Source organism: Paroedura picta, chromosome 8, assembly GCF_049243985.1.
Source record: "Paroedura picta isolate Pp20150507F chromosome 8, Ppicta_v3.0, whole genome shotgun sequence".
NCBI lineage: Eukaryota > Metazoa > Chordata > Lepidosauria > Squamata > Gekkonidae > Paroedura > Paroedura picta.
Genome location: NC_135376.1, coordinates 45,637,703 through 45,659,695, shown reverse-complemented (window position 1 = coordinate 45,659,695; position 21,993 = coordinate 45,637,703). Strand labels below are relative to the sequence as shown.

At 40.8% G+C, this 21,993-nt stretch overlaps 1 protein-coding gene across 3 annotated transcripts in view; it reads left to right on the top strand.

Annotated features, from left to right (window-relative positions):
* Positions 1 to 9,323: 9,323 nt before the first annotated feature.
* Positions 9,324 to 21,993, top strand: part of SLF2 (SMC5/6 complex localization factor 2) — a 36,644-nt gene continuing 23,974 nt past the window's right edge. Inside the window, exons 1-5 of one of the 3 annotated variants that reach the window (XM_077349540.1) lie at positions 9,324 to 9,600; positions 15,622 to 15,665; positions 18,608 to 19,266; positions 20,498 to 20,552; positions 21,044 to 21,321. In XM_077349540.1, coding sequence (XP_077205655.1) covers positions 9,416 to 9,600; positions 15,622 to 15,665; positions 18,608 to 19,266; positions 20,498 to 20,552; positions 21,044 to 21,321 — 1,221 coding nt within the window. In that variant the 5' untranslated portion in view covers positions 9,324 to 9,415. The other 2 variants (XM_077349541.1, XM_077349542.1) reach the window with 2 other exon arrangements.

Here is a 21,993-nt window from a genome sequence, read left to right as displayed (position 1 = left end):
CAGAAGTTTTGCTTAACAAGATACCTTTAAGAATGAACATTGTTTAAAAAAAATCTTGTGAAGATCCTTATGGTGGCTTCTGCTGAAAGCAATGCTTTTTAAAATCTGCTCAATCCGTCAGATTGGCAAAGGCCAACCAAAAGCCCTGCTGAGCAATACCTAGTCTTACCTACTTTCTAAAAACATGTGTTGGGTGCCAGAAAAGGTGTTGAGGTATCCATATTGGGGATGTGTGGACCAGATGGGACTCCAGGACATGAAGTTTTATGTAGCTTTCCCCCAACACATTTTATTGATCCACCTCCTATTCTTCCCAAGATGCAGGTCCCCATATCTTTTCCTCACAGAGAATTGGTAGCTTGATGAGGACAAATTTGAGGTTCGAGGGAAGAGACTAATTTGCCCTTCCTGTATTTCCATCTGTGGCCTCCAGTAACTGCTTCTCTTTTTTAAAAAAGCAGGCAGAAGTTATACAAAACACCATCTAATGTGTTACTTGGCTTGAAAATGAAGATTCTTAAGTCTTGGCTTCTGCTGTACCTCCTCTGTATCAGTAGACTGGTAATTCTTGAGAGCACTGATCACTGTGTACTGTAAGAAACCCTGTCTAGTAGAAAGGAAACCACAAGCCTGAATAATATGCCCTAGGTCATTGTTCTGGGAAGGACTACAAATAAATCCTTCTACAAGATGTAGGAAACATTAATACACACCGGTCTTCAAGGAAAAGACTTCAGATGGGACATGGCACCCTGTCCTGTGCTTTATTCTCCTGAAAATGTAAGCCGATAGATTAACTCCACTCCAATAGTGTAATCACTGGAAGTACAAAAATTTGTAAAATTCTTTCAAAGTGCAAACTGCTCTCTAAAATAAGATGATTACAGCATGAAATTGCTTTTATAATAGAGGAAGAAGATTGTGATTGATCCTATTTGACAATAGCATTATGACCCTGGAATATTTACAAGGAACAGCAAAGTAGAACATAAAAGTTGGCCATAGTAACACTTGTATTACCCACAGTTTAGGGTTTTGCTATTTGTTTTCTGAATTTGCTGAAATGAGTTGATGCAGAAGTTCCCTTTCAACTGTCAGCTGCTTTTTTTTTTTTTTTTGCTTTTACAGTAAAGTTTCCTTATTTAAAAAATAAGAAAATCAAAAAGGAATTACTCTAACTATCGGCGTATAAGTGCCTTTTTTTCTGGTCTTTTTTGTTTTTTGGCAGAGCATTGACAGTAGGATACCAAAAGGAAGACTCAAACCATAGATCTTTCCGGAGTTTTTTTACTGATTCTGAGGGCTCAAGCAGAGGATAGATCTCAGAATCATGGTCAGGGGGAGCTTCTTATGGCCCTACTACATCCACTAAAAGAGGGAGAGGGAAAGAGCAGGCCAACTGGCCTCCTCTTCCCTCCACTGCACAGGTGGCTTTGGGACAACTGGCTACAAGGACAGTGGAGTCCTCCTTAAGGATTCCCTACCCTCCACTCTTGATTAGTTGGCTGGCAAGGGGACTTACCAGGAATAGGTGGCAGGCATAGGCTATGTTGCCTGCAATGTAGCAACATGACTGGTGTGTAGCGGAAGTAACATCACCTTGTCAGTAGAAGTCAATTTTACCATAGAGTTTTTGCCCAAATGCCAAAACATTGCTGTCCCAGCATGATGACATCATTTCTGGTACATGCTGGAAGTGGCATCATGGCGTTGCTCACAACATAGCTTGGGACCTTCCTCCCACTCCTGCTAATTCCCCCCATCCCCACCAGTTGCTTGGCAACTCTAGTTCCTCCTTTGCATGCCTAAGACAGCTTCTGATCTGGGGGGGGGGGACAGTCCAACGTCACCTGGATTCCATACCAGCCTCCAGATGGGGCCTGGAGATCCCCCGAAATTACAACTCATCTCCGGACTACAAAGATGAGCTTCCTTGGAGAAAGTGGCTGTATTGTAGGGTGGACTCTATGCCATTATATCTTGCTTATATCTCCCTCTCCCATATTCTGCCCACTCCTGGCTCCAACCCCAAAGTTTCCAATTATTTCCCAGAGCTGGCAACCCTAGTCCCATGGAACTTTTCTGATTCTTTACCTTTTTGCAACTCAGCCCACCTTCAGTGTCATTGAATCATCATTTCAGGTATTCACAGAGTCCAGCAAATTCAATGTCAGCATTAGCCCTGTTTGCGGCTACATCTAGTTCTTATGAGTGGAAACATCACCTGTACATCCCCTTCCTTCAAAGATTTCTTCCAAGCTCCAGAAACACAGTACTGCACACCAGCATTAGTTTTCACAACACGCAGTTTATATTTATGGCTTAGACTCAAGAGGTCTACAATAAGAATTGCTGTCAGGACCGAAAGATCCAAGATGTGACCACATTTCAGTGAAATGGGGGGAAAAAAACGTTTCTGATGTTCCCTGGGGATAGTATTTATTTTTAATAGCGCATATCAGCATTCAGTTATTAGGCCTATGAAGAGGTCAGAATGACAAAATGTCCTTTAATTCAAACAGTAATTTCCCAAATATTATTTATAGATTCACAGCCCAGCAAAAGTCTACCTCTAGTCTGCCTCAGCCCACTACATTGTTCAGAAACCATTGCATCTCTGTTAAACATCTGAATCACTTCCTCAAGGATGCCAGTAAAATCTGCCCATTTCCCCTAAGCCTTCAGCCACTGTTCCCTGACTTGAAAGTTCTTCATATAGGAAATGGCAGCCGCTAGACCAAGCAGCCTTCTGAAAAATGTGCATATAAAATTTAATGGATGCATACTCTTTCATTGAAACATGGTTTCAGAAATGTTGAGGTTTTGAAAAGAGGTCTTGAGGTTTTGAAAAGAGATGTGTTATAAATATGTCTAAAATTTTCAAATCCTTATTGTATAATTGCTAAATCGGTGTCTGCTTCAGTCATTACATGGACTTCTGTAGCCTCACACATATAATGGACGTGAGCTTTGGGGAGTTACAATTAGCCCCCGATTCCCAGCTTATGGTTCCATTATGTTCACATGATTAAAAATATGGCATAGCTGTGCTATCATAATGAATTAATTTGCTCTGGAAATATAGTAGTACACTAGTAGGAGCAGTCCATTGACAGCTACAAAGATCCCCACTTTTGCATTCTCACCCCTTTAGCCTTTCTCGATAATTTAAATCACATGCTGTGAAAAGGACTCAGTCATTAACACACACCGTGTATATATACACAGTCACATTTCAAAACCTTCAACCTTGAAAAAGAGATGTTGAGCTCATGAAGAACATTGCAATATACCGACGTCATTTTTAACCAATATTTAACTGATGTGGTTGTGTGTGGCAGCTGCAGGGGGCTGAGGAAGGAACGTGTACTGAAAATTGCCTTGTTCTGTTGTTGTTGCAAATGTGTCTGCTGTGCTGATATGTGGTATCAAGCATTGGATCCTAATGGCAAGGAGGGGAAGGGGGGGAATAATGAGTGAGCTGTGTGTGTAAGCTCAGCAACTAATCCAGGCTTGACTTAAAAGTGACACCTGAGTGTAGCGCATTTCAGATGCTTGTGCTTTGGCTTATAAGTGGAAATGTACAAACAGGACATTTGTGTTCTCACTCTCCACATCTTCCTTAAACTGCTTTCAAGAATGTACCCTATTTTTTAATTCTATTTTACTGTAACGTGGTGCACTCCTTCTTCCAGTATATCCAGCATTTCAAAAAAACCTGAAGTGTCAAGTTTACTACAACTAATCATAAGCTGCTTCTTGTTTAGTCCATTTCACCACTTTGATGAGAAATAAAGGGCTCAGCTACAACTATCATTTCAGAAAACGGCCTTTTCCAGTGTTGTTCTTCTGTGTGTTTTCCTTTACTGAAATGAGAAGACAACACAGTGGATGGCTATCATGGTTGTGGCACTTTATGGAATGTGCCAGCCTAAAGTTGAACCAATTCCATTCTTGCATCTTTTCTAACAGCCAATGGGAGTGCTTTATTAATTGAAATTTTTTTTTACATTATTTTAAAATGGATATTTTAGCACTTTACCTTCTAAACTGCTGCTTAAATTTCTAACTGGTAACATAATTTTTGTATTTAGGTTTTATTGTATGTTGCTTCCAATATTTGGAACTACCAATGTCTTATCAAGCTATTCCTTTCACTTAGAACTCCTGCCATGGTGGAACTAAGGGGAAAGAACTGTTGAAATGAATATTCTTTACCTTATACCACTCTCTAGTGGTCAAGCCAAGGGACTGAACATTTTGTGTATGTACAAGTGAACTGTACAGCTAGTGGTAAACCATTCCTGGGAAATTTCATGAAACAATGTAGAAGTACCAATAAATTAATCATATTTTTAGAATAAGCATAATGAACCTTGACATTTCCAGAAACTGTCTACATGCAATCATGTTTGACATTTATGATCTATTGCAAACTATGATTGGACTCATACTTGAACAACTCATTTTGTCAATTTCTTTCTTGTTTAAGGTGACCAGATTGTCCCACTTTTGGAGGGACATCTGGGAGCACCTGGCAAATTGTACTTATGTTGAAAGTTAAAAATATATATTACAATACTATTTTTGCATTCTATACATTCTATGAAACTTTTTGTTGATCCATATAGACCAAATTTGTAATCAAGAATTCCACCCCCCCCCACCGCCACAGTCAATGGGGTCCCGCTTTACCAATGTTAAAATCTGGTCACCTTATTCTTGTTTAGGTTAATTGCTTTTTGCATCATGGGCATATTCTAAGATGAAGTGCTCTTTATTATCAGTAGGATCCTGCTGCAGCTGTCCAAGGCACAGGAGCCCTACTACAAAGAGGTGGCAGTCCTAACCCTTCCGCCTCAATAGCATGTATTAAAACCAGCCTTATGAACTTACGAACTGTGGAACATTCCTGGATAGTTTTTTTGCAAATAACCAAGAATCAACTGTGATAAAGCTAATGTTCTAAAAATTATATATTTCAGAACCATCTCTATTCATATATTATACCACGTAAAATAAGGTTTTGTTCTAGAATCTGGGAAGAAGATATGCAATAAAACACAGTGGATCTCCAGCTATCTCAAATGTCTCCTAAAGCAACTTTCAGTTATTGGTGTACTAGGGACAATGCATTAAGGAATGCAATGGGTGCTAGATTGGTGTGTGTGTGTGTGTGGAAGAACTCTGCAGATGGCCCCTCCCCCCTCTTCCCTAGGACCTGGAAAGGCTGCAGGCTGGACGCCCCGGGAAGGGAACTCACCAGCAGGGTCAAGCTCTCATGCAGCAGGGATTTGCAGCCTCTAAACCTCAGAGGGGAGTGGAAGGAGGGGGGGTCAGAGGTCGGGGATGAAGGTGATTGGCTGGCTGCTGGATAGATAGGCAAGCCAGTTGGAGGAGGAAGCACTCAGGAGCAGGACAGCTGCCCTGAGTAGGTGTTAAGCACTAAATGGCACTTACGCCATGAGACATGCTCCTCCTTCTAGCCCATCAAAAATATTAAGTGGAACAGATGTGTGTGTGGTGATTACCACATACACACATGTGGTAGCCTTTGTTACTACTGTCTAATGGTATCACCCATTTTCTATGTTTGTTAAATTAGGGCAGTAACCCCTAAACTGCTAGGGCATGTTAGTGTTACAAGACAACAGTAAGTATCCTAAGAGAAATAAGGTAAAGGCTCCTATGATTTCAATCACGCAGAAGCTACCACCTACTATATCTCTGAATGACTCAGTGCTCTGTCTACCGCACCATAGTGGTTAAGACTAGCAACCTCTAATCTGGAGAACCGGTTTGATTCCCCACTCTTACACATGTGGCCAGCTGGGTGACCTTCAGCTAGTCACAGTTCTGTCAGCCTCACTTACCTCACGGGTGTCTGTTGTGGGGAGAGGAAGGGTAGGTAACTGTAAGCTGCTTTCAGACTCCTTTGCTTAGTAAGAAGTGAAGGACAAAAACCCTGTTTTTTTTTTCAATCCATCTCTGCTGGAGGTGATAGCCAAACAGCTAAATTAGGTTCCTTTGTCATCCCAAGAAACACACTGAGAGATTTTACACTTTTTATATTTTTACTGCAGCAGAAACATAGACACAGGGGCATTTCCCAAATCCAGAACAAAATTAAGAAAATATTATTTTACCCCCTACTCCATCAGAAGCCTGATGCAGAGACACACAGCCAAGTTACTGGCCTGCAGAAGAGGTATGCTCTTAATCGTGATTTTTAAAGGAACACATGTATACAATAGTTTTTACTGTTACCACTGTCTAAACAACATTCTTTTTTGTAAGAATAAAGTTTGTTTCCAGAAAAATATGTCTCCAAAGTTTGGGAAATCCACTATTAGGAGAGACATCTAAATCAGTAGGTGCCAAGGAAAAGACCTAACCCTCCAACTGTAGGCCAAGATTCAGTAGTATTCCCAAGCCCATTTGCAGGAAGTGCAGCTCCCTTCAGGACAGATTGACTCTTCAATCCTTGAGCTTCTCTAGTGACCAACAACACTTCAGTCTTGAGTGGACTGAGCTTAAGTTTATTTGTCCTTACCTGTCCCTTTATTTTTTTTCCAGGACATCCAACAGATCCACCAGTGTGGGCTGTTTAGAAGAAACAGAACTGGGTATCATCTTCCTATTGGTAGCACCTTACTCCAAACTCCCTGATGATGTCTCCAAGAGTTTAGTTAGCTGTGGAATCTGTGGAGGCAAAGAGCAGTGGGATCTGTGGAGATGGATGTGATTTCTGATCTCACAATACGTTTTTGAATATCCCATATAGAAATTTGAAGGATCTTCTACAAGGTTTTCTGGCATGATGCCATGATGTTCTGGATAGCTGTTTTTATGGTAAAATATGTGGACATGCATGTAGTGTGTGATTTTGTTAGGCCTAAAATGTTCATGCAGATGCACAAAAGCCAAAACACATGTTCAAATAATCCAAAATAAGTCAGGTAAGAAAACTGGATAAAGCAAAGAGAAAAGTTTACTTTGTGCAAAATAGGGAGATCAAAACAGCACAGCAAAGATGGTTGAAAATGAGAGCTCTGCCTTCCCAGGGATGGAGAAAAAGTGTTAATACTTCAATTCCCATACTTTTACAGTATCCATCATTGATTGGTTCATGCACAGATGCTAAATATTTAGGATAGTATTGGATTGGTCAGATACCAGACCCACTGCTCTGATAGGTCAATAGAACTCTAACCCTGCATTAAAATACAGAGATCCAACACCGCCGCCTGTTAGGGGTGGGCATCAGAACATCATTTCCAAAATCATTGGCATGGGAATTGCCCTTGGATGGGAACAGCTTTTATTTTCAGTTTGTAACAATTGCAATATGAAGGAACAGTGATTAGTCTCTGTAGAATCTAATGTGCTTCTTTGTATTAGTGCTACTGGATTCCATGCGGCATGCAGTGTACATGCTGTCTCCACTTGTCCACAATGGCACCTCCTGACCTTCTGGGTGAACTTTGGTAACTTTAGTCATTCTGGGCCAGAATACACGCTGGTTATGCTTCAGCTTAACAACTATACAAAACAGTGACAATTCGTATTCTTACTATGGATTGATGAAAATCAAAATTAAATTTAATTTGCTTGTGGTAAAAATAAGGAGGTGAATTATCAGAGTCTCTTTTTACAAGTAGAGAATGGAAAGCCTTTTGCAGCATCCATAGAGACTAGTCTCATTCCACACTGAGGAGGGTGAGATCTCTGTTACACCTGTAATTAAGGAAGGCTTGCTTGCGAATCAGACCATAAAATAGATGATCATGCAACATTGATTAATGACTATTAAATATAAGAAGTTAAATAACTCAAAAACTTTAATACAGAGACCTTCTTAAGAGCAGAAGTTCATTTTTAGGAGATGGGTCAATATTTCAACCCAATTATTTCCCTGAAATAGTTTAAATCTCACATTTGATAAGCTAAGAGTAGACAGGAAGCTAAATGCTCACCGCAAACAGGTGACTGAACTGGAAGCTAAATGCTTACCACAGACAGGTATGAAAATGTACCTTAACTCCGGTTGGAGTGGGACCCTTTGGCACGGGGACACCCACCATAACATGTATCTAATAAGAAATAATCCCATAATTTCTACCAAAGTATCTTTTCTAAAATATGTTCTCTCAAACTTATAAATTTGACAGTGAATTTGCAGGAATTGTATGTAAAACATGTGGGGCTCCATGTTTTTGTGCCACAATTGCACTTTTTAAGTGGTGCACTGATATGTGATTTCCGTATATTTTTAAATATTCCAAGTAGAAATTACGAAGGTCCAAGAAGATATGCATTTTAGATCTATGTTTTTGTATTATTGTGATGCCAGTAAGGAGTGAATCCATGTGTTTTTGGTGCAGTCAATGAACACTGATGTGTGATTGATTTTACCATAGTTTTTTTTTTTTGTAGAATCCATGTAACAAACTAAAGATCCACAAGGATTCAGTTCTTTCAGCTATGGCGGTGTTGGATCTCTGTATTTTAATGCAGGCCATGCACATGGCCACGATAGTGTGTTTTGCATGATCCTTTATAAAAATCACAAGAATCCAACTTCGGATCTACATTTTTGCAGCCCTGTTTTTTTTGTGGATCCATGAGCAGTGATATAATAGTGGCTTTGTGGAGCTTTAATATAAAACTTATGAATTCAGGCAGCTCTATCTATTGAATCTGATTTTGCTTCCTGTAACTGGCAAAAAGCACTGGATTTATGCTCTTTACTGTATAAATCTGACCTGGTTTATTTTTTAGAGAGATTCTCTGCAAAAGTCATGAGGATCCCTTCCTTGAATTTATGCTCTTCTGCCATGGCAGTTCCATGGCGTGTTGGATTTCTGTGTGTGTGTGTGTGGGGGGGGGGGGGGTTGGTTCTCTCTGTCAACATGGCTGTGATTTTAAAGTAAACTAAACTGAACTCCGCACAGAAATCACACAGGATCCATGCTGTGGTGTGTGGTGTCATGTTTTTGTGCCCTTGTTGTGCCACGAAATGCTGGGTATGCGGGGGGTTGACAGTGGAATGAGGAGAACTTCGCGTCCCTCACACCCACAAGGAGGGACGGTTAGCACGCTCTTTTCCATGAGCCTGTCAGGGACGAAGGCGCCAAACAACCTTTCTCCTCTCCTGTTTTGCGCTCCTGAGAAGACTGAAGACGGGTTACGTAACGAGGAGGCCCCGGAGTATGTTTCCATACGGTTTGTTCCTAGTAGCCAATCCGAAGAGGCCTTTGGTTTCCTGTCCCGCCTTATTCAACGACGTCACCATATTAGCAAACTCGTCCTTCCCTCAGCTCGGCCAATCGGCGCCTCTGCCTGTGGAATGGTCTCCGCCTGTCTTGTCCGCTGACCGGCAGCTCTGTGCTATGGAGAACGGGGCGCGTGAGGAATGCTGTTTGCCTCACCGACGCCGCCGAGGGGTGCTGCCGACGCCGCGCGTGGAGACATGACCCAGTACCTCAACAGCAGCCAGAGCAGCGGCGGGGACGGCCGGGCCCGCTGGGGCTCCCTTGGCAGCCCCGCCAGGCTGTGTTGTAAGCTGGCGGGCCGGGCAGATGGCGCCAGGAATGGCAGGTACGGGAGGGAGGCCGCTCCCATCATGCCCCACTTTTAAGAGCCTGGCGCGGAGCGAGGAAGCTCCAGGGGCACTTCCAAACGTTAATGCCGAAGGAATAGACGTGTTTACCTATTGTAGCAAAATTGCTCCAGAGCAAGCTTCCACGAGGCAGCAGGAGACGATGTGGGTGTCCAAATATTCAGTAATCCTTGAGATGAAGCAACCAGGATTGTGCATAATATTTTTAATGTGGATGTCATTTGGGGGCCTTACAAAATGTTCTGTTTTATTTTTCTCCGTATCCCTTTCTTATTTCGCTGCAGCAGTATTGGAAACTGACCCCATCCCCCAGTGCGTTCCTTTACTACTTATCTTCGATTGTGGATAGCAATATATAGGCTGGTAAATCACTATATTCAGTGAGGCTTATTCCGAAGTATGCATAGAATTGTAGTTTTATTCTCGGCTTTCTGTATGCAAAGCTGTTAACAGTTCAAAGCAATAAGCCCGTAACTTTTTAAATTACCAAAATACCTCAGGATGTAGGACCTTTCCACCATTGCTGAAGCCTTGGTCAGCCCTCATGTATCTGGAGGGCGCAGAAGGGCTTCATTCACTCTTTGTCTCTCACTCCTCAGAAAAATTAGCATGTTAACTGTGCCTGTGAGTATGCATCATTGATAGCTAGAGTTAATTTTCAAGCAGGAATGTCCCAGAAAGAGTACATTATTTCTCTTCCGGATCTTCAAACATTGAGTGAACCATTTATGTATTGTATTTATATACCACCCTCCCCGAAGGCTCAGGGTGGTTTACATGGGCCAAGAAAAACCATACAGGTAACATCATTTCAAGAACAACAAGGTGAATAACAACAATAACATTAACATAATAACAACATTAAGGAATGGTGGAACTACAAGGAGCTTCAGCTCAACTCTTACTGAGACCCAGTATGTTGTATAGATTCATAGCCGTCATAGTAGGAGGAGGGGGGGCTAGGGGGCCAATTGGAAGCGATGGTTTAGGTTGACCTCAACCAAATGCCTGGTGGAGGAGCTCCCTTTTGCACGCCCTGCGGAACTGTTCAGGTTCTGTCAGGGCCTTGATGAGGGAGGGTGGTGATATGCTATATGCTGACACCAATTGCCCTGGAACTGCTTTTTGGTCTTTAAAATAGTTTAATAATGTAACAGGATTAACTTTTGCTTATATATTCCTACTGTTATGATGGTCAGGTCTTAGTCTGACGAAGAGTGCTTGCACTCGAAAGCTCACGCCTTGAATAAATCTTTGTTGGTCTTAAAGGTGCTACTGAACTCTGATTTTATTGTAAAACTTAACCCGGTAAAACTTAATCTTTTGCTAGAAAAAGTGTTAAGGAAACTACTAGTTCCATTTTTTTCATAGCAGTTGAAATTAAAGGAAAAGGAACAGATAGTGGTGGGGTGGGGGAGAGGTAGCCCTCATTACAGTTATAGAAAGATTTATTAGCTGTTAGCAGTTGACAACATTGTATGTGGGATCACTTCAGTTTGGACTGACAGGTTGGAAATCTGGTTCCTACATGTATGGAAGAGAAGAATCCCTAAATCCTTTAGGTCTGATTTACTCAAATGCTCAAAGAACTTGGCTGAAGCATTAAGTTGCTCAGAGGTTAGTGGTGAGAAACAGGAATGTTCCAGTTGTAAAAAGCTGAGTATTTGAGAATGGAGAATTGTATCATAACAAAAATATGCTAAGGTTCAAAATTAACCTATGTGGGTAGCTTTGGAAGGGAAATTATTTTTAAAGTTTTTAGTGGGCAACAGCCCGTCAACATGAGAAAGAAATGAAGTACAAAGTATGGCTAGGAAGCCATCAACCTTGGTTTGTCCATATGCAGAATGCTGGGCACCAGAAACAAGACATGCCTGTTACCACATAAGAGTTTGCTTCAGAATTATTCTTAACTTTTTAACTAGAAGAAGAAATGGTTTTTATACTCTGCTTTTACCCAAAGGAGCCTCAAAGCAGCATACAATCACTAACTCTCTCCCCACAACAGACACTCTGTGACGTAAGTGGGGCTCAGAGAGCTCTGACAGAACTGCAGTGAGAACTGCTCTAACAGGACTATGATTAGCCCAAGGTCACCTAGCTGGCTGTATGTAGAGGAGTGGATAATCAAATCTGGCTCTCCTACACCAAGCTGGCTAGGACAGTTTCCTTTATATTTAACCCTTGTACTCATGAGCACGTAAAAGGTAAGAAATCACTGAGGAGTTTTGGTACTAAGACAACATGGCTGTAATAACCAACTCTTATTCTTCTTTGCTATAAGAGCAGAAACTAACTTTTACAGGTCATCAGATATCTCTAATGTGCTGTAAACATTTGTGTTTGACCTTTTGCGTTGTATTAATAAACTGCTGTACTAAAAAATAACCTGATTAATTCAAAAAATCTCAGTCATTGTATGTGTGAGCTTGTTTCTGTTTCCCAATTGGAAATCTGAAGGGTATGGTAAGTTAAAAAAGTCAAAGTAAAAAACAACAACCCTAACCTTTACACTGAAGTCCTCTAAGAAAACATGTTTAAAGTGTGCTTGTTGGATTGAGATCAGGTGGAATCGTTCTGGGGCTGATCCTGTGAGAAGGGTCTAGTCAGCATTTAAGATGGAGGCATGAACACAGAGTGAGTCTGGAATTAAAGACTGGGATGCAAAGTAGGGTTTGCATCAAGGGCTGGCAATGCCCAGGTGACTGGGAAGGACAAGACTTACCCTAATTGTGTCCATCAATGCATGGCCAAAAGTGACATCACAGTATTGCGGGATGCTCAAGAAGCATCCCACAGTGCGGTGGCATCACCTCCAGCTGCACAGGCAGAACTTGTATCACGGTGTTGGCAAATGCTGTTTGCTCCTCCCCTCTATTTTTTTCCTGCAGCCTATGGAGCAGTGTGTGTGTGTGTGTGTGTGTTTGGCGGGGGGGGGGGGGAGGAGGGAACAAAAGTGATAGTCAGGAGGCTGCTAAAATGAGTGGCTTGGTCAGCCTAATGCCAGCAGCCCTATGTGGTTCTGCTCATGGGTGATATGTAGGAGAGATGGTTGATTATCTTATCCAGTTACAGCTGCTGCTGCTTTGCAGAATCATGTTCAGGAAGTCTCAGGGCTTTAAGGGGCATTCCAGTAGGAAGTACCTCCCCACAATTTTTGGCATTCTGCCTGTACTCTGGCCAGAGAGGATCCAAGCTCAGGAAGGCAGGAGAGACGAAACAGTTGTATAGACATGGAAGCTAGAAGGCTCAGAGGAAGACAGACTGGCAAGAGACAGTCAAGGATGGCCTGGAAGTATTTATGACTACATCAAGGGAAACCATGGGGTATTTGGGGGTAAGAGGAGGTCTCATACTGAGACCAGGAAGATAGTATTGACTTTTCTTTCTCTGCTACCTAGCTTCAGGACTGCTAGTATATATTTTAGGAGGCTGTTGGTTCAAGACTTTAGTCAAAATTCAGTCTACCTTTCAAAATATAAAGTTCAGAATTGCCTTGGTAAGCAAGCCTGAGTGCCAGCTATGTGGAGATGGGAACAGGTACTAACTTGTTTTGAACCCTAGTAGGATATATTGTATGGAAACATCTTAGCATAGGTAAAAACAAAGCCATACTGTTTTAGTAAAGTCAGCTGCAAGCTTTGGCATGCAGTATGCCTTGTTTTCATAATTTCTTTTGTTTTTTTTCCCTCTCATCAAGCTACCCTAAAATAATATAGCCTAAGTAATGGGAATTCTTATTAAGAGACTATTACTCCTTTGCAATGAAATTTTTGGCCCAATGAAGAGGGAGTGGCCTTGGTTTTTGCATATGCATCACTTCCTATCTGAGAAAGTGAAACTAGTCTTGAACATAATAGCTATATGTAGCAGAAGAGTGTGGTGATAGTTTATGCTAAAACCATGAATCTAGGAATGTCAGCTTTTCAAAAGTAATCAAGAGGAAGTGAGTCACATTTTTACTTTTTAGATGCATGAAGGTATAGAAATCTTGTTGAAAGGTCTCTTTCAATGACAGTATATTGTCAGTAAGATCTGTCTTCCTGGTTACGTAAGGGCTTATTTCTTTGTAATTTGAATTACATTAACTGCTGTTATGTGCTGTTTTGAAGTTTATGTTCCTGTAAACATTTGTGAAATGTGGAACTAAATACAGATTTAGCTGGATGTTTATGTAAGATAAGAATCAGATCAGGAACTCACAATGCACTTCTTTAGGAAGTGATGTTCATAATTAGCTTTTCTACTCCCAGGCTTAATTTTAATTTTCTGTTGTCTGAAACATGTGGTGTACTCTGTGAGGAAACCCAATATTGTGAGCAAAGTATTTGAAACAAGCATAGGAATTTTGAACCTACTGTATTGCTCACTTCGTTCTTTAGCTTTCTACGCTTCTGCATGTCATAAGAAATGTACTGTGCACAGATAATGCTAGGTAAAGCAGGCCTTGACAAATTTTCTTTGATTCTATGAGCCACAGTAAAATTTTAGGAGCCAGACTAGTTTTTAATCCTTTAGGGCAGGGGTAGTCTACCTGTGGTCCTCCAGATGTTCATGGACTGCAATTCCCATGAGCCCCTGCCAGCAGTTGCCTGGGCATTTGCTGGCAGGGGCTCATGGGAATTGCAGTCCATGAACATCTGGAGGACCACAGGTTGACTACCCCTGCAGGGTTATTTTAATGACCATGTTTTCAGGATATTTCTAGATATGAAAAATTTCCAGAAATTTTGAAGCCACAGTGGAAAGAGTTTAAATACTGGACTGTATAATAACTAGGCACTTTATGGCTTATTAAATAATTTCAAAACAATTCAATTGTATATGTCTATAGCAAAGTTCTGGGGAAGGCACTGGCAAACCACCCCGTATTAAGTCTGCCATGAAAATGCTGGAGGGCGTCACCACAAGGGTCAGACATGACTCGGTGCTTGCACAGGAGATACCTTTACCTTTATAGCAAAGTTAGGAATTTCAATTTCCTACTGCTGTTGATCATCTTACATGGAAATATTTTTACTTTATATTTTAATAAAATTGTCACTCATTACAAAGGGGAAAGTATTTTGTAGGAGTTCTTCAGTGCTCCCTTGAACCTTCCAGAGAAAATGTCCATGGAGGCAAAAGGTGGGAGGCCCTATTCCACTCCCCAATTGTTTCTATGCCTTCAGATCCCTAGTTAATGTTACCACAAATTAATCTTAAACTCTTCACAGTTTCATTATTATTGCTATAAATATTGTTAGTCTTTTAGGGGAACTTTTTATTGTAAAAGATGTTTTTTATTGTTAAGGATGTTTTTATTGTTGAGATATTGTTTTTATGATATGCTTGTGAACTGCTGAGAGTGGACCACTGAGAGTGGTCAAGCAATCTCTCCCAGGGATTGCATGCATATACCAGAAACTTCTGAATGGGCTGCAGAAAGGTGGCCAGAAGGATGTGTGTGTTAGTGTACCTCTCCCCCCCCCCAAAAAAAAAGAAAAGAAAAAGAAACCTCACAGCCTTATCTGTGTCTCAGGCTGTGGGTAGAAAAAGAAAGGGCCCTACTTGAGTGTGGGCATGCTACTCCATTCATCTGGAAGGGAGACGTATATGGGGCAAATCCTCTCATAGTTATCCCCCCCCCACACCTTTTAGGCAACGAGCAATGAAGAAGAAGATGGAGAAGAGGGGAGCAGCTCTTTAGGGCCTGTATTCTTGCATACTTCTCCAGTGCCACATTGTTGTCTACTCTTTGACTTAGTAGAGGGAAAGGTACCAGAGTTGGTGTGTGTGTGGGGGGAGGAGCTGTAGACGGAACTAATGTGTACTCATATCTTTGATTTTGAGACTTTTTTGCCAAATAGCCTAATCACTCATTGGGCACAGGATTGTCAAAACATTGTGGCTTGTCTAAAGAACTGGTAAATTGTTGTGAGTTGGTATCCTTTGATTTGCAAGCACAACAACATAATAGAATAGATACTATTTTCAAGTCCATCTTTTTTCTTTTACAGGAGCCAGTGTATTACTGACTTTTTCCAGCCAGCTCCAAAACAAGGTAAACAAGTATTGTAGGTTTCTTCTACAACACTGATATTAGGGCCTCATAGATTAAAGTGGGTAGCTGTGTTGGTCTGAAGTAGCCTCACTGGATGTGATACTTTTCCCTACAGTAATAGTGGTATATGTAGGCATGGGAAAAACATATTCATGTGCATCTATGTGTGTGCAAATTGTACAGATGGATTTTTGCTTTGTAACATGTGGAAGCAAATTCCCATATCTAAGGTGCAAAGATGAATATATATCACATGGAACACTGTTTTCTCCACCTTGTATGTGAGCCACTGGGCTTCTTAGCAGTGAAGATTTATAGTTAAATATTAAGTTTAAATCAAGAAATAGAATCAATGTGTGGTCCTGATGTGAAAATACAACCACACATGGAAAAATAACTCCACAGGCATTTTAATCACCATTAGGTTTTAACCTCGTCGTTTTGTATTACAGAAAAGGAGTAAAGTTTGATATAAAAAGAAAGTTGGGCATGAGTCACTAACACTTTATGAATTTCATTGCTCAGCTTAAGGCAAAATTCAAGGTATAACGTATTTTATTAAAATATTTATGTGTTGCTCTTCCCTTGTGGCTCAAGGCAGCTTACAGTTCCGAATCCTATGCATAATGCAACAAAACCGCTTCTGAAGAACCCCTGTAACTCAAACTCTGGTAGAAGCCTTATCAAATAAAACAGCCTTACATCTTCTTTTAGAACAGCTAGATTTGAGTCCAGGAGCACTTTAGAGACCAAGAATATTTTGGGGGTATAAGCTTTTGAGAATCAAAGGTCCCTTAATCAAACACGAGAAAGCTTATGACTGAAAGGGAGCGTTGGCTCTCAAAAACATAGCCTGAAACTCTTGTTGGTCTCTATGGTATTAGTGGACTAAACTGTTCTACTGCAGCTGCTCTCTGAAGCATTTCAAGAGATGCTGTCCCCCTCAGGGAGCCCGTTCTACAAGACAGGAACCTTTGCTAAAAAAGTGGATTTTGAAAGATGCCAAACAGGCAGTCATAAACAGATCTTCAGAAAGGTGACAGCTAGAGGACTGTAAGTTGTACATAGGTTCGTAAGAGTTTGCAACTGATCTTGGAGTCAATGGACATTGGTAGTAATCTACCTGTCCACTCTGTTTATCTATGGGGGCTTTGCTTCAGGTGTTCCTGCCGTCTGAGACTAGGTGTGTGGCACTGTCTCTCTTGGTCATTGCATTCTGCCAGGAGGCCAAGATTTTTCTGCTCCATTTGGCCATATCCCCACTAAACTCATTGTGTCGTACTGCACTTTTACAACAGATGTAGGACTGTGAAGGTTAATTCTTCACAGAAACAGAGCCTTGAGTGACAGGCTGCTGGGAAGAATTTGATTGGTTAGCATCAGCTGAGCAAATGAAGGCTTGAGAGCTGAATGTCGAGGAGAAATTCAGTCTGATTTCAGCCCTAGCTGAGAAGACTCAAGTGCTGACAGCTTGAATTTATCCCTAAATGAGAGCAGTTTAATACAGATGGAGATGCTGGTGTGGGTAAGTTAGAAGACTCTGATTTGGGCTGAGAAAGGGGATTAGGTCTTCTAGTGAGTGAAGAAATTTCCCTACCCAGTTAAAACAGGAAGACAGCTCTGAAGAGTGGAGATCCCTGGTCTGGTGTGGTTAGAGACTGCCTTCAAGAGTCAATTTAAACTCAAGAAGAGTACTGGTTACTAGAGTGTACCAGCTTTCTGGAACCAAAAGTCAGTTTGGAAAAGTCAAAGAAAGTGTACTGGAATGGCTGGGAAATAACTGAAACAAAACCCCCTCTCCTCTTAAAGATTCTAAGTCACAGGGAAGTCTATGCACATACTATTTAATTCAGAGTTCTGTTTTCAGTTACTTTAGAATTTTACCCTTGATTTCACCTGACCTTTCCCCCTCTCTGTTGATTAAAATATTTTGTTAATATGGGATTTCAAAACACCTTGAGTGCCTTTTAAGTTAAAGGAAGCTCTCAATCCTTCCCTCAGGTTCCTGGTCTGAGCCAACAGCCAAAACATCATATTGTGATAGGTGTGACAGCCAAAATACTTCAGGAAAGAGGAAACCGATACCTAGAACAGCACGATCAGAAAGGAGAAGAAAAACAGAGGGAAAAATTTTCCTCTGAGGGAGGAAGGGGATGGAAGCATATATAATGCATATATAATGCTTTTAATGTTTTAATGTCTTGTTATTTGATACTTTAAGAATTCTATTTGATTGGCAAGGCAGCACATAAATGTTTTAAATAGGAGATAAAAGGTTCTTCAAATATGTGGATTCTAGGTCATGAAGAGTTCCTTCCAAATCATCGGTTTCTGTCTTGTCTGGATTCAACAAGTTACATGAGACAGCAGTTAATTTGCAGAGTTCTAGGCCCTGTCTAGCCATAGCCATGTGATATACCTAAATAGCGTGTTTGCAGACTCCAGGACCAAACCAGATGGGATGCTTGGAGATCTATTAATATGGTTGTTTAATGTGAGGATATTTGGTTTGTGGCTATAGTGGGGGTTTAGTGAACCACTCCCCATAATAGTTTCCTAAACCAAGTTAGCCTCTTGGAACTACTGTTTATCCTTTGGAGGGAACCATGAAATGCACAGCAGGTGTAGGGAACCCACTGAGTCTGGGAACATGGTTCAAGGGATGCCCTTTCCCCTCAGTACTGCTGTCATATCTAAATTCCTTCTTCTTCCAGGGATTGTTATTTCCACCTTAAAACTGGTGGAATAGATTTTCAACATAAAGCCTACATATGTCTTCTGAAGTGAGATCTTAATGGCTAGGTAAAGGAATGCATGACAAAACACACTTCAGGATTTCTCACAAATAATAATATAGCTGGTTAGGATCCAGGAAGCAATACTTTTCTAATTCTGTGCATCATTAACTGTTTGCTTTGTTTCTGTTACTTCTACTTATAAAGACCGAGTTATGTTATGCAGTCCAGACAAAAGAAATGGGAAGGTTGAGCTTCCAGTCCCACATGCGGTTCGTCCTAGAAGAAATGCATCTTCTCCAAGGCAAAATAGAAGGAAGAAATTTCTACCTCCACCACCTGATAGGAGCCCTATAATTGATGCATTTTTCAAAGGTGCCAAGATAGAGAAAAAAGACAGTTCATATAATGATGAAGCTTCTATAACCATGGAAGCCACATGTCCAAAAATTGTGGTCCGCAAACTCTTTACATCAGACGGCTCTCGGGACTGTTCCTTCCAAGATGATTCTGGTATGAGGGTCCTAGAAAATAGTGAAAAATATCCTATTCAAACACGGACATCAGTAGTAGAGAACAGTAGAGAATGTCAAATGGAATATATGGATCTAGACACAGCCAGTTCTGGCTTGAACAAATGGACTTCAACATCAGAAAATGACAGCTTGAGAAAGGAAAGCCAAATATCCTGGTGCCAAAAAACAGGTTGCTCCAAGACACTACAGTTCAATCCAGACAATGCTTTGCATCAGTCATCAGCAGAAACATTTGGCAGTGATAAACAAGTAAAGAAAGGAAAAAATATGTTTAAGCAGCAGTCTTCTGGTTTTGTAAAGAAGTCCTTGGCAAATAATGTTTCTCTGCAGGTAGGTTTAAAGCAGTGAACTGTGACTTCTCAAAGCAGGCCAAGTTGTAAATAATAAATATAACTTACTACTTCATGTAAAATAAAGTATTGATTGGGCAACTTTTCCAGTGAGGAGAAGCATTTGAGTAATTGAAGGCACCTCAACATAAGATTTCAATAGGTAGATGATGGTCTCACATTTAATACTTGACATTTTTTTCTATATCCCAATTTCATCCTGACTCTTGTACTCTCCAGAGAGTGGCTAAAGGGCCAGAAGTGTCTGTTGCTGCAGAGATATCCTGCAATAAAGGCTTCACATGTTTGGAGCCCTGTGGAATCAAACCAAAGGTTCAGCTAGCATCCTATTTCATGTAATGGCAAATCAGATGCTTCAAGGAAATTTACTATCAGGGCATGAAGGCAACAGCCTTTTCTGTTAGTCCCCTGCAAATGAGAAGGGGGTATATAGCTGCCAACCCTGCAGTTTCCGTTCAGTATGTAGTTGACAAATCTCTGATAGACTGGAAATCTAATCTGTTAAAGTCATAAAAGCCAGTAGGGATGTATTCGTGTATAGCTGCAATGCTATGTAGCTGTTGTGCTGAGCTCCCCTGGAGTGACTTGGCGCAAGGGCTAAAAAGTCCCATACCTTTTCTTTCCTTTCAAGTAATGGTGGATTCTGGGTATCCATAAAGGATGAGGAGCTCCTTATGTTTATAAAATAACTCCTCATATTCACTAAAATTTAAAAAATGGGTCCTCAGATTAAGGCAATTGCTAAAAGTGTCTGCAAGGAAAGTTACCACTAGGAATAGTATCCCTTGGAACAAAAGGTAACTCTGCAGAGGACGCTGCATCTCTGCTGTGGACAAGCATATCCTTGAGGATCTGAGAACACTTAAAAGTGAATATAAGCATTAATCTACATATAGGGATATCTGAGAGGAAATAACAATAAATAATCTTTGCATGTCCATAAAGTCAGTCATAAGTTAAATAATCATAATAATTTCTGTTCTTTCTCTAAAGTATGCTGTGTCCATATTTTTAGCCTTATGCTTGTCTAATACCTGAACATGAGAACAAAGAACTTGTAGAACATTCCTCTCATTTTTTTCTGAAACATTAAAACATGTATAAGGCTATAAATCTTCAGCTTCTGAGCACTAATTTACATTAATAGTTGTGTCCTCAGAAGCAGTATTTTAATATGGAGATAAATATGTTTGTGGTCTGCTTATTTGTAGGATACTGTGGATTTAAGGAACAAATCATGTTTGGCTTCATGGGATTCTTCCACAGGTAAGACAGAATAGCCAGTGCTTTAGGAGAGATTGGGGAAAATTAGCTTACTGATTGTAATGTACAATTGCAACAGTCATGTAGACCATAATGGATTATAACTGTAGCTAAGTGAGCTGCCATGTGACAGTATGAAATTGCATGATAGCCTGTATAATTTGGGGGGCAGTGGTTGGTGGAGGAGTCTAAATGCCAGCATTAGTTGCATTAATTGCCACAAAGTTTTAATGCAGTTTGTGGATGGAGCAGAAAGCAGAGCTTTAAAGTCCCTTAAAACCCATGTTTTCTGTTCCCCGCAGAAGCTGCAAAAATAGCCGAGTGGCTCAGCTGTTTCAGGCTGTCTTGTTCAGTCCCTTTAAAGTCTGAAATGAAGACTGATGAGAGAGACTCTGTGTTTGATCATTTTCCCTCAATCTCATGCAATAGCTTCTTAAAAGTAGAAACAGAAAAGACCTTCAAGAATATTCTAACAAATGTTTTGTCATCAATAGATTGCGATCCTGTCACTATCCTTCCCTCTTCATATGACTTAAATGAGCCAAGCAGTGAAGATTCAAATCTAGAAATATGTATGTTGAATAAAAAATTACGGAGCCTTTCTGATAGTGAGGATGAGAATCCTGACTGCGGTCTGGACAGCAGTGATGATGAGATACTGTTGCCATTTGAAGAAATACTGGCTCAGAGTGTCAAACCTACAAAAAAACTTGAACCCACAACTGATGAGAATGATACACAAGATATCGTGAGTCCATCACTCAATAGTCTTGTAAGTAGCTGAAATGCTTTTGTTTGAGAAGGTTATTGTTGGTGTCAAAGGTTAATGTCTTGTGAAGGCCAGTATGCTTAGCAGGGCTAGAAAATATCCAGGCTGTAGAAGACTTACTTGCTGATTATAGTACTTTCCTTTTATGAAAGGCAGGAGAGTTCAAAAAGCTTCACCAGATACCTGGCAGAGCCTGGTTCAACTGCATATGTAAACTCAATCATTGCTTCATTTTGCTTTGTTGAATTTGCCAAAGAACACACTGTTCCAAGGAGAATCTTTCTGGCTTTCCCTGCTGCAAGGGTTCTGATAGGCACAGCTGAGCAAGATATTGGAAGGGACAGAGCAGTGGTGCTGGATATGAACATTTCTTTGCCAAATAACTATTACAGCACGTATGAGAAAGCCACTCTTATCGCTTTTCTCAGAGCCACCACTTGACAAAGTGTCTGCTTCGACTGTAGCTGGAAAGGGTGGGGTATCTGCTGTCGTGTGCAGCCAGGCTAGGTTTCCTACTGTGTTCCTGGTATGTAGAAATTCTTGTTGTTTCCAAAGGTTCTTAATATTTTCTCCCAGCTTTATTTAGGAAAAATCCTATAAATAAGTTTATACTGTTGTGCACTTGAGTTTATAGAAAACTCTTCGTTTTGCTCTTTACTATTTCCTGACAAAAGA